The sequence below is a fragment of the Mustela nivalis genome (assembly GCF_964662115.1).
Source record: "Mustela nivalis genome assembly, chromosome: 2".
Lineage (NCBI taxonomy): Eukaryota > Metazoa > Chordata > Mammalia > Carnivora > Mustelidae > Mustela > Mustela nivalis.
Genome location: NC_139021.1, coordinates 162,009,415 through 162,025,768, shown reverse-complemented (window position 1 = coordinate 162,025,768; position 16,354 = coordinate 162,009,415). Strand labels below are relative to the sequence as shown.

At 47.1% G+C, this 16,354-nt stretch overlaps 1 protein-coding gene across 2 annotated transcripts in view; it reads right to left on the bottom strand.

Annotated features, from left to right (window-relative positions):
* The window catches only part of PDCD11 (programmed cell death 11), a 38,719-nt gene that overhangs the window by 2,007 nt on the left and 20,358 nt on the right, over window positions 1-16,354 (bottom strand). Inside the window, exons 19-33 of one of the 2 annotated variants that reach the window (XM_082722444.1) lie at window positions 16,076-16,191; window positions 14,148-14,689; window positions 13,210-13,272; window positions 10,666-10,774; window positions 9,178-9,267; window positions 8,872-8,974; window positions 8,244-8,421; window positions 5,233-5,289; window positions 4,588-4,710; window positions 3,649-3,771; window positions 2,926-3,226; window positions 2,574-2,690; window positions 1,733-1,882; window positions 1,265-1,512; window positions 403-571 (exon numbers count right to left, since the gene is read on the bottom strand). In XM_082722444.1, the coding sequence (XP_082578570.1) occupies window positions 403-571; window positions 1,265-1,512; window positions 1,733-1,882; window positions 2,574-2,690; window positions 2,926-3,226; window positions 3,649-3,771; window positions 4,588-4,710; window positions 5,233-5,289; window positions 8,244-8,421; window positions 8,872-8,974; window positions 9,178-9,267; window positions 10,666-10,774; window positions 13,210-13,272; window positions 14,148-14,689; window positions 16,076-16,191 (2,489 nt within the window). The remainder of the gene's footprint in view (window positions 1-402; window positions 572-1,264; window positions 1,513-1,732; window positions 1,883-2,573; window positions 2,691-2,925; window positions 3,227-3,648; window positions 3,772-4,587; window positions 4,711-5,232; window positions 5,290-8,243; window positions 8,422-8,871; window positions 8,975-9,177; window positions 9,268-10,665; window positions 10,775-13,209; window positions 13,273-14,147; window positions 14,690-16,075; window positions 16,192-16,354) is intronic. The other variant, XM_082722445.1, reaches the window with a different exon arrangement.

Genomic DNA, 16,354 nt, shown 5'->3' with positions numbered 1-16,354 from the left:
AGGTTCCCAGAGATGGGGAGAGCACAGAAAGGGTCTGACAGGGTAGGGAGTCTGCCTACTAATCCTGTGCTGTATGGAGGTCGTAAGAGTAGAAGAACATGAGAGTGCCAAGGGAGAAGAGGAGAGACAGAAAAGGGACATGTGGCTGAGCTGCTGCCTTGTGGCTGTATGCCCACGAGATACACGACAGGGGTCCACTGTCCCCTCTACTTCCCTCATCCTCACCCTGCCTTCCTAAAGCAGACGTGGGAGGAAAGGACTCCTCGCACTTGGAAGATGAACAAGTTGGGGCCCAGAGGTCACAGAGCAAGCCTGTGTGGAAGACTCCCTGGACTCCCCAGGAATTGGTTTCCGAGTTGCCGAGGACGGCCTGACAGTGGGCCACCTGGCCCAGACTCCTACCTGGAATTTCTCTGACTTGGCGTAGATGTCAGCCAGATGGAGAAAGACCTTGAGAGGCTCGTTGTACTGCACGGCCCGCTCGAAGACCTTGGTCAGTGACTCCTGGGAGCCGTACATGTTTTCTAGATTGAGCAGCGCCACCCACACGTTCAGCTTCTCCTGCTCCTCTCTGGAGAGAGAGTCCGCACATGAGCTCCATCACCTCGGCCCAAGGAAGCCTGCACACCACCTAGGGATGCTGCCTGGAACTACTTCTTCCTTCACAGGCTCCATCCACATCCTCAGCTCCCGCCCTCAAGTGAGCCCGTGGCCCCCGCTGCAGCTCTCATGGAAGCAGGCACGCCCGGCCCTGACTGCTGGGCTTCCCTGGTGTCTGCCTCCACTCCAAAAAAGAAAGCCCACGAAATTTTAACCTGGCTCAAGGTTTGGCCAGAAAGGAACAGAATCTCTGGTCTGGTTTTGTCTCCAAACTAAGAGAACGAAGCAAAGGCTTGCCAACCCTCCTCTCAGCTGTTAGGAAACCCTGTGCCTGGCACGTGGCTACCGAGTGTCTGCACCCACCTGTGCGCAGTCATTGTCCCTGTTCTACTTCTGTTCCAAGTTGGGCACCTTATCTAAGCACAGGGATTCCTGTAAGTGTCACCCTTCACTACCTCAGTGAAGAGGACCATAAAATATAAACGAGCAGATCTGTTTTGCTAGGAGCCGAAGCCTGAAAACCCACGGGTGCTGATGGCAGCGAGCCAATCTGCTGTCGGCCTCCTGAGGAGGAAACGGTCTGCAGGCGACAAGGCCTGCAGCGCGGGGAGACACCTCCCTGCCAAGAGCCACCCCCTACCCAAGCAGAGGGCCAAGCCAAGACCTGAAGGAAATGGTCTTGAGAGCCCTCTCGGCCACGGCCCGGGCCTTCTCGATTTCCGTGGCCTGCAGGTGGAAGGCCATGTACTGCAGCCACAGGATGGAGCTGTTGGGGGAGCTAAGCAGGAGGCGGTCAAAATCATCCGCTGACTCTGGCTGTCGCCCAGGATCCATGAGAGCCTCCTCAATGCGGGACAGTTCTTTCTCTGCCTTCTGCTTCTCCAGCAGCCTTTCCTTCTTGCTCTTCTTCTGCTACGGAAGGCACAAAAACTCGTGAGTAACCTGCTCCCCAGGCCACTAAGGCGGTCTGTGCTGGAAGCCAGAGCTGACAGGGTGGTCAGTGAGCCCCAGGATTGCTCACAGGCCTGAGACTGCCCTGCTCCGTCAAAAGGACACTCAGGCCTGGACAGAGCAAAGGAGACTGGCACCCAGAGGTCCCTGCTAAAGGACAAAGCCCTGCAAAATACGCCACCGTGGCCTGCTGCGGCTCGTCGTCCTCCTCGCTGTCTGAGCTGTCTCCTCGAGGTGGTAATGCCGGGGTCAGAGAGTCTAGTCCCACGTCCCAAATGAAACCAGAGGACAGCTGGAGCCGGGGCGCTTCTGCTGGCCTGGTTGGCTTCCCCTGAAGGATCACAGAGGTGTGTGAGGAAAGCACTCAGCTTGGGCTGTACCCTGTTCCGCCAAGGAGCCAGGGCCCCCACCACACCCAGGGACCTTCCTCTCCTCCCAGGGCCAGGCTACGCCAGGCCCACTCTGCTGGAGAAACTACAAAGCAGTGATGTAAAAGATTTCCTTATAATTAAGTTAATTTAGGAAACAAGCTTATAAAACATACGTATGTAAAGACAAATTTTAAAAATCTCATATGTATGTGTATTCCTACGTACGTTCTTGTATGAAGTACCATATGCGTATAACATGATAGCAGAGCTGGGACAGGCGTCCCAAGGGTGTAAGGATATGAGTACCTAACGTCTGGGCAGCCCTTCCACAGTCAGGCCTCTGTCCAAATGGTACCGTCCTCATCTTTCAGAGGGAGATACAGGCTCAAAGAGGTTAAGCCTTTATTTGCCTATCCCACTGATTTAATTCCACTCTACTCAACAAACACTGATGAGAATTTATTTTATGCAGCCCACTCCTTGGGTAAAGTAGGGTCTCGAACTCAGGATGCTAATGACCAAATGAAGACCTAGCAGCCCCGCCTTAGGCCATGGGAGAGAAGAGGACGAGCCGAAGACTGCCCAGCTCTCAGGCCAAGGACCTCCCTCCCCAGCACAGCCTGTCCTCTCCCCCTCAGCGCTGTCCCTCACCTTGGGCAGCACACTCATCTCCTCCACCTCCTCTTCTCCCTCCCGATAATACACTTCAACACCGCTGTCATCCTCCTCTGACGGAGCAACTTTCTTCTGCTTCTTGTTCACTCTTTCCTGAGGTCAACAGGGCAGGGGCGGGGTGGGGGAGAGATGGCGAGCCGCCCTCCTGCCCCGGAGAACCCGCAGGCAGCCCAGGGCCATGCCCTCCCCCTGCCCTCCCTGGCACCCCCCAGGGCCCAACTCCGAACTCACACGGCTCTCAGTCCAAGAGAAGGCTACTTGGCTGGCCGGCGGGCTGTGAAGCACAGTCCCTTCCCCGTGAGGGGGCCACCCTCCCTGAGGGACTCACCTGCTCGCTTGCAGACTCCCGGCGCCGCCGCCTGCCCCGCTTCTCTGCCTGCGGTTTCTGGGCCTCACTCTTCTCCTGGCCGGACAGTTGTGCCTCCTCTGGCCCCTTCTGGTTTCTCTTCCTTTTCCTTTTCTGATTCTTCTTCTTCTCTTCTTCTCCTTTGTGCTCTTTCTCTGCTGCCTCCCTTTCCCTCTCCTCTTGTTTGAGAAGTGGCAGTCCTAGGGAGGCAGGAAACACGTCCGGCTTCCCAGTGTCATCAGGGAGGAACGACAGCTCTACCAGGTTCTTCTCACGGTTTAGGCTACAACAGGGAGGGAGGGAGGACAATGACGACAACAAACACACCAAGTAGCCCAGGCCTTCCTCTCTTGAGCAGCCCAGTTTTCTGGGCCCGGCACCCCCTGCCTTGGAATCCATTCAGTATTCTTCAGAACGACCTCCACATTTTATCAGGCTGAACAGTGAAATACAGGGGGCAGCTGCGATGTTCCCTTACTCTGTCCCCAACAACAATTGCCTATGCACAGAAAATTCTCCGCATCAGCTTTCAGAAGCCAAGACTAGGGCTGAGGTAGAAGGCTCCAAACAATGGGGCTGTGTTCACGTGAACACTGTACCACCCCCACCCCAAGGCATTGTGTCTAGTTTACCTCTGAATCTCCTCCCAGGGCTCCCAGGGAAACAAGGGGGTGCAGGGCAGGGTGCGGCAGGGGAGACACCTACCTCAGGACCTTGGCTGTGAGCAGCTTCCCTTCCGGGAGGTGTTTGTTGTAAAGGGCTTTGTCAGATGGACTGTACTGGGAGACATACGGATATCGGGCCAAACCCACAACAGAGGGGCCAAGGCTGACAGGAGAGAGACAAGGGTCCTGTGATCATAAATACAGCAAGAGTCCCAGCCTAGCCTAGTGCCTCCACTTTCCCAGGGACCCAAGTTGTGACAAGGATTTAGGACAGACAGAAGTTCCCGGCACTCAAAAGGATACAGAAAGCTTTGTAAAACAGCAACAGTTACGAGGTATAATGAAGGGACTGAAGGGAGTCTCCCACCCCACACCAGAACACCAGAACGCATGAGTCTCAACGGCTGGAGAAGATGAAAATGACGAAGCTGTGGCAGAAAAGGCTCTGCTCCCTACTGGCTGTGAATGCTACGTAATTTCACAGAACATTTACCAATCACGATCAAATACTAAACCAAAGAAAATCCAAATATATTTAAAATTGAGGGGCGCCTGGGTGGCTCAGTGGGTTAAGCTGCTGCCTTCGGCTCAGGTCATGATCTCGGGGTCCTGGGATCGAGTCCCGCATCGGGCTCTCTGCTCTGCAGGGAGCCTGCTTCCTCCTCTTTCTCTCTGTCTGCCTCTCTGCCTACTTGTGATCTCTCTCTGTCAAATAAATAAATAAAATCTTTAAAAAAAAAAATTGAAATTGAATATGCCATGCTCTTTGTCCAAAACACCAATAAAAATAATTCAAAACTTTTTTTAAAGTCTAAAAACATCTCAGAATTTTAATAAACTGATGGGAACTCAGCCTCCCTTTTCCTTTCTATCTTCTTCAGAGAAAGCGACCAAGGAACGCCACAGACAAGGACCAGAACAGGCCCGGTGGTAGGGGGATGGCGCTCACATCAGGCCCACCAAGCGCCACCTCACTCACCGGAAGAGCACGCCATGCAGCTGGACAGACTTCACATAGCCCCTCAGGAGCTGCCCTTCCTGAATGTCCTGGATGGAGTTGATCTCAGGATCAGTTATTTTGCTCTTCGTCTTTGGGTTTGTCCTAAAGGAATAAAAGGCTTATGTACATGTCCTCCAACCCTCCCTTCCCCACTCTCACCCCCTACTCATTTGCGATAAAGTCTACATATAAGAATGCGACTCTGGACCCGTCCAAAAGCTTATACCTTCAGAGCCCAGCCATACTCTCTTCTGAATTCCTGTCAGGACTTGGCCTCAAAAACATCCATTTCTAACCACAGAACAGGCTGACTTTAGGCCAATCATTCCATGACACAAGCCATGAACTATGGAACCCAGGGGTTGGACCATCTCCCCTCACCGGGGTCACTGGATGGCTACCTTGAACAACTCATTCAGATGTCTGAACCTTGCCCTGGGCAACAAGAGTCTGCGCTAACAGGTTCTTCTAGCAATGTGAATGCCTGCAGCTTTTCTGGATAAACAGGGCCAGGTAGAAAGTGCACGAGCAGAGAAGAAAGGGGGGAAGCCCCAAGTTCTGTGTCAGGTCTATGCAGCCTAGCCTCTCTTCCATGCCCTTCTCTTCCCGACCACAGACACTCACCTGGACGATCGCAGTGACAGAGTCAATACATGGCCTGTAGTAGCCAGGACGTAACACCTGGAATGAGAGCCAGAAAACGAGATGCTGACTTTTCAGCATCCCAGGAGACAGCAGAACGCTGGAGCTTCCTCTCCACAAGGCTGACCAACAGGCCAGAGTGAGGGGACAGGACACCTGGGCTCTGTTCTTCATTCTGTTGAGAATGTGCTGAGGGACTCTGGACAAGTCACCTCTCTGGGCCTCAGTTTACTAGCCTCTCACTACCTAGTCTTCTTACCCAAGAAAGGTGCTGGGAGAAGAAAACGAAGGAGGCATGGATCCCTTGGGAAGACACACAGAACCACATGGGTACTCAGAGGAGGTGACACCAGCCTGATGTTGGATCCCAGTGGTGTGCAGTCTTAGCCACTAACCACTGGGAACTATAACCAGGGGATGACCTAGGTCCTAGAGTAGGTTCGTGACAGCAGATCAGAGGAAACAGATCATTGAGGCCTGAGCAGGGGAGGCTTCCAAGGAGGGAAAGCAAGGTTTACTCTTTGGTTAGGTTTCCAAACTTTTTTCTCCAAAAACAGCACTTGGCAATGCAAAGTCACAATTTCAAAGTATTGAATCATAGCAATGGAAAGAAATTCAGCAACAGTCCAAATTTTTCCCATGACAATAGTCCCAAATTTTTCCTGCCTCCTAGCCCCTAAAGCAGGAAGGACCTTAGGGATCATCTACCTTTAGGCAATTAGTTTATTATCCACATTAGACAGATAGCATAATTGAATACAACTCACAGATTTGGCTACAATAAAATATATATTTAAAGTAAATATTTTGGGGCACCTGGGTGGCTCAGTCGGTTAAGTATCTGCCTTCACTCAGGTCATGATCCCAAGGTCCTAGGATTGAGCCCTGCATTGGGCTCCCTGCTCAGAAGGGAGCCTGTTTCTGCCTCTCACCGCCACTTCCCCTGCTTGTGAGCACATATACTCTCTCTTACTCTGTCAAATAAATAAAATCTTTAAAAAATAAAATGAAAATTTTGCTAAAAGCCACAACCACATTTTTAAAAAGATTTTTATCTATTTATTTGAGACAGAGATGAAGGCGAGCGAGAAAGCGAGCGAGCATGGCGCGGTAGGGGCGGCATCACAAGGAGAAGCAGACTCCCTGCCAAGCAGGGAGCCCGATGTGGGATTCAATCCCGGGACCCAAGGATCATGACCCGACCCAAAGGCACCCCACAACCACATTTTTAAGCCTCAAAGAGACAAAGCAAAGACAATCATGGATTTCTCAGATGTGTTCCTTTTCTTCACCCAGGCCCTGGATATCTCTGTGCTGTTAGCTCTGATAAGTGGTGGTGGGTTTATTAGGCAGGTGCTGGCGGCTGGGATACTTGAAGTGGGAAAGAACATTACAACTTTCCTCCCTCTCTCCTCAAGGCTTCTCACTCTACTGCCAGCCAACCTGGATTCTCTGAAGTCTGTACAGTATCATGCTAAAGCCTGCCTCTTCAATGCTAATTTATTCACCCTGGAAAATAACTAAAACTCTGAACTGGGGGCACCTGGGTGGCTCAGTCTGTTGAGCATCCGACTCTTGGTTTTGGCTCAGGTTGTGAAGTCAGGCTCCATACTCAGCGGGGAGACTGCTTCTCTCCCTCTCTCTGCTCCTCCCCTCACTCGTGCTAAGATAAATAATCTTAAAAAATCAAAACAAAAACAAAACCCCAAACCAGGCTCATTTTAGTGCACATAATATAGTTCATAAAATACCCCAACTGCAAAAGGTCTCTTTTTGCAGAAATCATGTACAGATCAATTTTTTTTTATTAAAAAGATGAATGGTCCAGTAGAAAAATGAGCAAACCAAAGAACAAGACAAGCAAAGCACAGAAAAAATGTAAACTGCCAATAAAGAGGGAAAATGACCGGTAAGAGAAGTGCAATTTAAAATGAGAGATCAATTTTTGCCTATTTAATAGCTTAGATTAAAAATTAAGAACATCCACTGTTGGCAAGGGTGTAAGAAACAGTTATATTTATGGCAGGAACATAAATCAGAAGTCTTTTTGGAGAGCACTTTGGCAAAACGTGTAATGCTGTTTGGCCCATCAATTTTAGTTCTGGCAATATATTTCACGATACATTTTCACTTGTGTCCAAACACATGCACAAAGATATTCACTTCATTATTATTGTCCATCAAAAGAGGTTTTAGATAACGATAAAAAAAAATAATGGAACAAAAATGTTAAACATAAGGTAAAAGAACAAGGTAGAGGGGTGCCTGGGTGACTCAGTTGTTAAGCATCTGCTTTCGACTCAGGTCATGATCCCAGGATTCTGGGATCAAGCCCCACACTGGGCTCCCTGCTTAATGGGGAGTCTGCTTCTCCCTCTCTCACTCCCCCTGCTTGTGCTCCCTCTCTCACTGTGTCTCTGTCAAGTAAATAAATAAAATCTTAAAAAACAAAACAAAACAAAACAATAAATTTAGATATACTAGCACAGGAAAAGAAAAGGTCCATGATAAGCTGCTATGAGAAAAAAAGCAAGCTGCAGAATATATCAAATGGAATTCTATTATTACCTTAAAAAAAGTATACCTCCATGTGTGTAAAAGTCTTGAAAGATAGAAACCAACGTATATAATGATGAAAAGTGGTAGAGAAAGTGAGCAGCAACAGAACTTTTCCTTTTTTATTACAATTTTCTTCTGGTACAAAATCAGCTATCACATCCATAATTTTTTGTTTTTTGTTTTTTTTAAAGATTTTATTTATTATTTGACAGACAGAGATCACAAGTAGGCAGACAGCAGGCAGAGAGAGAGGAGGAAGCAGAGAGCCCAATGCGGGGTTCGATCCCAGGACCCTGGGATCATGACCTGAGCTGAAGGCAGAGGTTTTAACCCACTGAGCCACCCAAGCGCTCCACATTCATATTTTTTTAAAAAAAGAAATCTACAATCCCACATAGAGCTGAAGAGCAAAAAACTGAACAAACTAGGCCTACCTGACAACCTTCTGGGGGACGAAGTCTTCCAGGGGTGTCTCTGAATAGGAGTCACTCAAGTGAAATACACTGACCCTTCCAATCTTCCCAAAGGGGAAGGAGACAGTCAGCCCCTCCTTGGGAGTCACCTTCACCACTCGGCCCATGGCCACTTCCCCCTTCTCAAGCTTGTGAGGACCTGGTAGGTAGGAGAACGGTAGGAGAATAAACCTGACTCAGGGAAGGGCAAATGAAGAAAGAAGCTGGAACACTGGCCAAGCACAGGCTGGGGAAGTCAGAGGCTGCTCAGACTTGGGGATATCTAGGCAGAGTGGACCAAAACGATCATAAACACCCACATTACCATGCCATGTAGTGGGGAAATCTCAGGGCCTTGTAGTGGACAACCCCTTCTGAGAGACTTGAGAAAACCAACCAAGTCAGAAAAGGTGACTCAGACAGTAGCAAAATGACACAGGCCAGAGAACAAAGTCCCCGAAGAAAGTGTTCCCAGAAGACACAGGCCCCAGTAAGCTTTCTGAGGACTCCAACACCAGAGGCATCCTTGAACCTGGGCACTACCTGATGACCCTTTCCCAGTCCTTTCTACCCTCTCCCTTCTCTGACCAGGCAGCATTTTTCACCACACCTATGAGTGAGAGACACAAGAAAGCCTTGGAAGAATCTGGGCCAACCACAGTAGCCTTCAGAGCCTGGCCAATCCGGAACTTCTTATCTGGATGTTTTAGAACCTGGATGGACAAGAAAATTTCTTTAATGTTTGGAGAAAAGGTCTGTCATTTACCCAAAACTAGCATTTAAGTCTCTATACCAAGTATGTCCCAAACCAATCCCTGGATAAGTACATACATGGTTTCTTGTACCCAATGCACACACCAGACACGGCCAGCTTAGGAGCCTGGATTTCCTCTCCAGGGATCTCAAGCTCACTGACCTTGAAGCTGAGCGAGGTAAGCAACAAGGGAATCCTGCCCCGGATGTCTGGAGCAATCTCCACCTCGAGCCATTTCTTAACCACGTTGTACTGGAGAAAAACATAGGAGGAGAGACAGAATGGGATGGATATAAACATCTTCTTTTCCCTTCATCAAAATAGAAGACTCTCCTAAAAACTGCACGGCTGAAGGCGTCCTAATCCTACATTTTCCCCAAGGGACAGGAATCCACCCCCTACATCCCACTGCCCCGGCCCAATCTCCATTTCTCACAGACTTCACTCAAGAGTCTGGCTCAGAGCCTCTGCTAGGCTAGCCAACCATGTATCCCTCTTGGTGCCTCAACTGATCAGGAGGCAAAAATGATCTCAGAAGTGTCCTCAAGCATCTGGAACAATCCCACTGACCTCTGCAGACCTCTGCAGACTCCTCCAAGATCAGCTCTGCCGAGTGACGGTTTAATCACCTCTCTCCAGGGCTCAACATCTGATTTCTAAATCAATTTAGATTTTGATTCTTTCCTCTTTACAGTGCCCTGCCCTAAACATGCAGCCCCATTTTTCAAAGTGAATTCAACAAACTACTTATCATGCAGCCACTATGTACATAGCATCATAGTGATAAATAAAAGCCAAACCCCTACCTTCAAGATTATAGTCTACAAAGAGTAAGTCAAACAAGTGTGCAAATAACCAGAGCAGTAGAAACACACTGCGCTATGGGAATACATAGGAGAACTAGGAATATGGGGCGAGGGGGTTGGGGGGTATCTGTGCTGGGCCTTAAAGGGTTATAGGAATGAACAGAGGGTACACTGAGTACAGAAATAAAGACAAGAAGGGAAAGAGGAGGTTTTCAGGCTGATTGGTACACAAGGTGTATGAGGTCAGATTATGAAAAGCTTTAAATACCACTCTAAGACACCAGAGGTTTATGAAACCCACCAAGGCACAAGAGTTAACTAAAGGGCATCAGTGACATGCTCAGCCAGATGCTTATGGAAGAACAATCTGGCAGCAGTGAAGAGGTATCTGTCAACGTCAAGCCCAATCCAACTTCCTCTCTGATATATTCCAACTGGTACAGCTTTCACTGATCGCTTCCCTTTCTCCCTTTCATGAACACCTGTTCCACTTGGGGCTAGAACAAATAATCTGGCACCCAGGTACATAGTATTCTGCATTGTACCTGAACTTTATGAAAGACAAAAATCTAGACTCCAACAGCACATTTACTTTAAATCTTGCTCTCTGTTTTTTCTTTCCCTTTTGTATCATTGATCTACAAACATGTTCAACTGTGAGTTGCTTGCTAAGTGTTTCGTAAGCCATAATTTCAGCTCCTCAGTTAGGCTTCTGGTCTCCCACAAACCAACATGGTAGCAAACAGAAGCAAATGTTAAGTGCTAATGGCTGTTGTCTCCAGCTTCTCCCTTTTTTTTCTTCTGAAAAAGGACAGCATCACACTGCAGAGTGTGCACTACTCACCTTCTTCAAGAAACAAATCAACGTCTGCCCAGCCTGGTACTGTTTAACCTTCTCTGAGGGGCTAACAGAGTGAGTGTTGAGAGCAGTGCAGCCATCCTTCTCCAGCTCACTGTTGGCAGAAAAGCAATGGAAAGAGTATGCCAACCTCTGGATACAGCTGCTAGCTTAAAACCATCTCCCCGACGTCGTCATGGATTGACTGTACCCCCCATGTTCATGCACATCACCCACATGCCCATTTCTCTCCTCCAAGGGGAATGGTCATAATACCTGCAAGACAGCTATCTCCTCCACTTCATTCACCTAGGTATGAACAAGCTATAAAGTAGGCAGCCTACAATCTTTAAAAATTTAGGAAAAAACATTGTTTTACTACTTCTTTTGTAATACTATTTACCTATTGCTTTACAGTTTGCAGAACTTTCCCAAATAATCTCTCAATGAATGTGACAACAATCTTATGTGTGCATGAAGCAGGGTAGATATTAAACTCATTTTATGCTATTAAACCAGGAGTTGAAGTCAGGGCTCTGATTCAAAAATCCAGGGCTCTGTCCCCTATGCTACCTTGAAATTATTACTGCCTTTCTGCTTAGTAAAGCAAAAAGGGGATGTGGTTATCAGTCCACAACGCACTTAAAAAAAAAAAAAAAAAAAAAAAAAATCACACAACTCCCTCCCCATCCAGCTTACCAAGTAATTTCTAAAACAAAATTAAACAAGAAAATAGTACAAGTAATGCTAATAAACTATCACATATAATAGCAATCACTGGTGAATATAGAAAAACAGAAACATTCATATACTAGTAAAGTTAAAATGCATACACCTTAGAACCCAGAAAATTCCACCTTACAGAAATCCTTGCACAGACACAGTGGAACAAGTTCCAAGATGTTCCCTGTGGCATTATTTATAATAGAGAAAAACTGGAAACCACCTTAAACATCCTCCATTGGTTGGAGAATATATATAGTTGGGCACATTCATAAGATGAATTACTATTTTAACTACAAACACAAAAGCAGATCTCAAAAACAAAATTTTAAGTGAAAAAAACAAGTTGCAAAATATTAAGTACAGCATGCCATTTATGTGAAGTTTGAAACCACACAAAATAATTTTGTAGACATACGCGCCTGCGATCGCGTGTGTGTGTGTATACAAAGCAGGGGGAGTGGGAGAGGGAGAAGCAGGCTTCCCGCAGAGCCTCAATGTGGGGCTCGATCCCAGGACCCTGGTACCATGACCTGAGCCGAAGGCAGACGCTTAACGATTGAGCCAGCCCGGTGCCTTTAAAAAGAAGGAGAATCCTGCTATATACTACTATGTAATGAACTTTCAGAATGTTGTGCTGAGTGAAGCTAGCCAGCCAAAACGACTGACCATGATCCACTTACACGAGTTATCTAAAGTAATCAAATGCAAGAAACAGAAGTTAGAATGGCAGCTGCCGGAGGCAAGGGGTATAAGAAATGGAGAGCTGTTCTATGGGTATAGAGTTTCAGCCATGCAAGATGAAAAGGTTCTGGGGATCTGTTCTACAATAACGTGCACACAGTCAACAACACTATGATGCAAACTTAAAAACTGTTAAGAGGGTAATTTTATGTTTTGTGTTTTAACCACAATAAAACAAAAAAGCAAAATGAGGGAAGAGACTGGGATACAGATATATACAAAGAGAATACCACATGAAGACACTCAAAGATAACCATCTGCAAGCCAAGAAGGGAGGACTCAGAAGAACCAACCCTTGTTACCTGGACCTATCTCCCCTTAGCCTGAAGAAACTACCCAACCCCAACTCTTAATTAAATAAGGCATCACACCTCAGGTGAAGATCTGGTGGACTCACAACAAAGGTCTGTTTTCATGACAAAGACTGGAGGGGATCAGGATCAAAATTGACAAAACCAAGGAACCCATACAGTAAACAAAGAGGAGTATGTGCATCCACCAAATCTCACTATTCTGCAACTAAAGGGCTTACTCTGAAGTTCAGTGGTAAAAAGGAATGAGATCTTGCCATTTGTGACAACATGGAAGGATCTAGAAAGTATTACACTAAATAAGAAAAATGGAAAAAAAAAGATCCCAAACTGGATCCAACATGAAATGGAACTAGTTTTACCTCCACACAGAATCCCTCACTGAACACCCCTCTCTGAAATCCACTAGAACGTGACCTAAAATTCCAGTCACTGAGCAGTAGTCTCTACACTCGAAGAATGGGTATTCTTGGCTACATGTGGTTTATTTTTGGAATTACTGAGTTCCAAAAAATTGAACTGAGACCAAAAATGTACCTTTTTGTTATGTGCTGACAAAGAGAACTGCAACCAGACTTTTAAACCCTAAATATAGTTTTTACATTAAGTTTCTTATAATCCCTCTACTTAGCCCTATCAGAGCCTAATATCCTTATTAGAGAAATAAGACAAGCTAGACAGAGGCAAAATAAGTCACAATGCTGGCAGAATCTTGGCAGGAACTCAGTCCCCCACTCTTTCCCTGAGACCATGCTACTGGGGTTCCTCTCACCTTGGCCGGATACTCAGCTCTGGAATGGTTCGAATAAATCTGGGATGACTTATTGGGAGAAACCTGGAAAAAGAAATAATGTCAAATCATTTCTCTTATTCTCTGTACCACCGTAATCTGGAGATCAGACTTTCTCTCTACTCCCAGGAAACCCAGCTTAAAAGCCCCGCTGCTCCGCTGGCAGCCTGCCCACTGGTGACGTGTCAGGCCTGCGGGCTTCCTCTCTTCTCTCAGCAGTAAATGCTGGGCAGTTGACTCATCTGCTCTTTAGCGTTGTCTTATTAAACCCTGAGTAGAATTTTCCTTATAGACTACATTCTCCAACTCTTACTCTAAAGTAAGGAAACGGAGGTCTAGAGAGTACAGTAACTGAAATTAATATGCAAATTATAGCCTAAGAATTATTTTGCTTTTCTTAGTACAGCAAAGATTCCTGGTACAATAATAATATTGCAGGTAGATTTAAAGAAAAGGAGGATGACTATAGTATGTAGTGGAGAATGGACTATAACCACCTCTAATGTATACTGAGCAGTAACTGCATCAGGCAACCTGCTAGGCACACTGGGTACCGGATGTTCTCTCAACCTCTGCACGAAAGGTGCTAACCACCCATACTCCCATTTTACCAATTAGGAAAATAAAACTCAGAGTGAAGTAACTACTTAAGTCACGGTCACACAATTTTAAGTGGTAAACCTGGAATGTGAACCCAGGTCTCTCTCACTTTAAACTAATGCCCTTAACCACTGCACCATATGCCATTATTTTTTCAAAGGAAAAAAAGACAAAAGGATTCTTTTGGTGAACACTTCTGCTAACTAGAAGAAAATCTGATTCGTGCACAACTTTTTCGAGCCTGCCTCAGTGCCCATTCCTTCTCCCACAATTACAACAAAGTCCCCTCCAAACCAGCCCAGTTCCCAAAGCCTCCGTACTTGAACGTCTTCATGTCTCGCCCACCAATCACTCGGGCAGTGATTGTCTTCCCAACTTTCAGTTTGGCAGTAGGAGATGTGCCCACTGGAACATCATCTAGAATGTGGGAGGCATGAATACAACCAATGATGCCGTCTTCCAGTGTCACAACCACATGGGTGGGCTTAACGGACTTGACAGTGCCTGTGACCATGTCCCCAATGGACAGGGTGTGCTTCTTTACAGTCCCAACAACAAGAGCTGGATCTGCTTCCTCGTCCTCATCGACGGTCTCAGAGTCCTTCCGGGTCTGTCTCACAGTCCTCTTAGCAGCTGGCCCCTCAACAGCCAAAAGAAAACCGGTCACTCCTGGTTCTGTGGTCTTGAGGGTTAGGGAGACACCCTGTCCCACCTGCAACTTCTCTGAGTCGAAGCGGAAGGTGTCATTGAGGTGAGAGGTCAAGGAGAAAGCTGCCAGGTGGCCAGTCTCAACCAAGGAGGCGACAGCAAAGGACTCCTCCAAGTGCTGCACGACTGCCTGGTACTCGCTGCCTTTCTTCAGCTGGAAAACACAGAAAATCCGCCATCCCCACTTCTTACAGGGCACAAGTGCTCAGTCATCACCTACTGGGCAGGCTGGGGCTGGGGAAGCCGCCTGAGTCCAGGGAACCCAGGGTTAGGATGAGTTGTAACAAACTAGCCTTCACTCCCTCCACCTGGCTTCCTCTCCTGTTACTGAGGTGACCTGACTAAACTCAAAAGCACTGCATCAGAATCCCTGGAACTTAGCTTTTGTTTTGAATTCAGATTTCTAGGTCCTATCCTGGAACTAGTGAAATCAGAATTTTAAAAGTTACTGGGGTGATTCTTAGCAGAGCTGGGTGTCCCCTAATGGTCAAAGACACTGTCCCCAACTCTTGTAGTTCTGCAGCGCCCCCCTGGTTTATTCACCCTTTCAACCACTCACAAGTCACTACTGGGAGCTCGTCGTGTGTGAGGCGTGTAGCCCACCCTTTCCTCAGAGTCCAACCCTCACACCCTTATGTATGAGCTCACCAGCTTCACTTGGAGATACGGGACATGGATCTGCTAGAAAACTCAGTGAGGGGTCACCACTGTTTCTATTTCTCTTTGTCTCCCCATGTATTAAAATTATAGGCAGCCAGACATGAGGAATTATACCCATGTAATTCTCTCCACCTACCCTACACAGATGCTTAGTAAGTACTTAATTCATTCATTCATTCATTTGTTTATTTAAGTGGAGCCTCACGTGGGGATTAAACTCACGGCCATGATATGGAGACTTGAGCTGGCATCAAGAGTTGGGATGCTTACCAGGTGCCCTCTTAATACGCACTTGAAATGAGGACCGAATATATACATCATCCAGAGAAAAATACCACATGTGTTGAGACACCCCTTGAAAACATTCTTCTCTCACACAGAAATGTACGGGAGGGAATGTGGATGAGCAGCCTGGACGTCAGAACTATGCATAGACCTATTTTGTTTGGGCTATAGGTCTTAAAAAACAGTTTCCAACATTTCCCACATTTATTTCAAATAAAAGTCAAATTCTGCCTCATCTTAAAAATCAGACTCGGCAACAGCACATGCTGATGTTCCCACGTGGCAACAAGCATATGGAACGAAATCGTCTCTGCCCCTCTGTGGGCTGGCCGTGCCCACTGCACTCATTTACACCATCCACCCGGCTCTAAGCCAGGGGACCACATCATTTATCATTGGCACCAGAGTGCAAGTCGGTACTATTACTAACCCCACCAAGACCAGAGAAGAGGTATGGGAATGACCCACACCAAACCAGGCAGTCGAGCACCTCATCCACAGGCATTTGCACTGAAACCCCTGAGCAAAGTGTGTGGGGCTGATGAGGTGGGTGATGCCTTTGAAACCTTGGGAATGGAAGTCATCGCCAGCTTACCTTTTTAGCTCTTCTGTTCACCAAATCGTGGCAAAGGGAAACATGTACCTCCAATTTCAACATATCAACATTTAAGATAACAACCTTCTTCTTCTGCCCAGGTTCCACCTCCTGCCCTGCAGGGCAGAAGCAAACACAGCATGATCACCCTCCTGGAGCAGGGAAGGAAGCATCTCTCCAAGAGCCCTGCAAGCCCTTGGGGACAAAAATGAAAAGGGGACATCCGTCCCGGGATGATATGGGCAAGGAAAACCAAAAGTGTAGCTCCCATACTTTAAA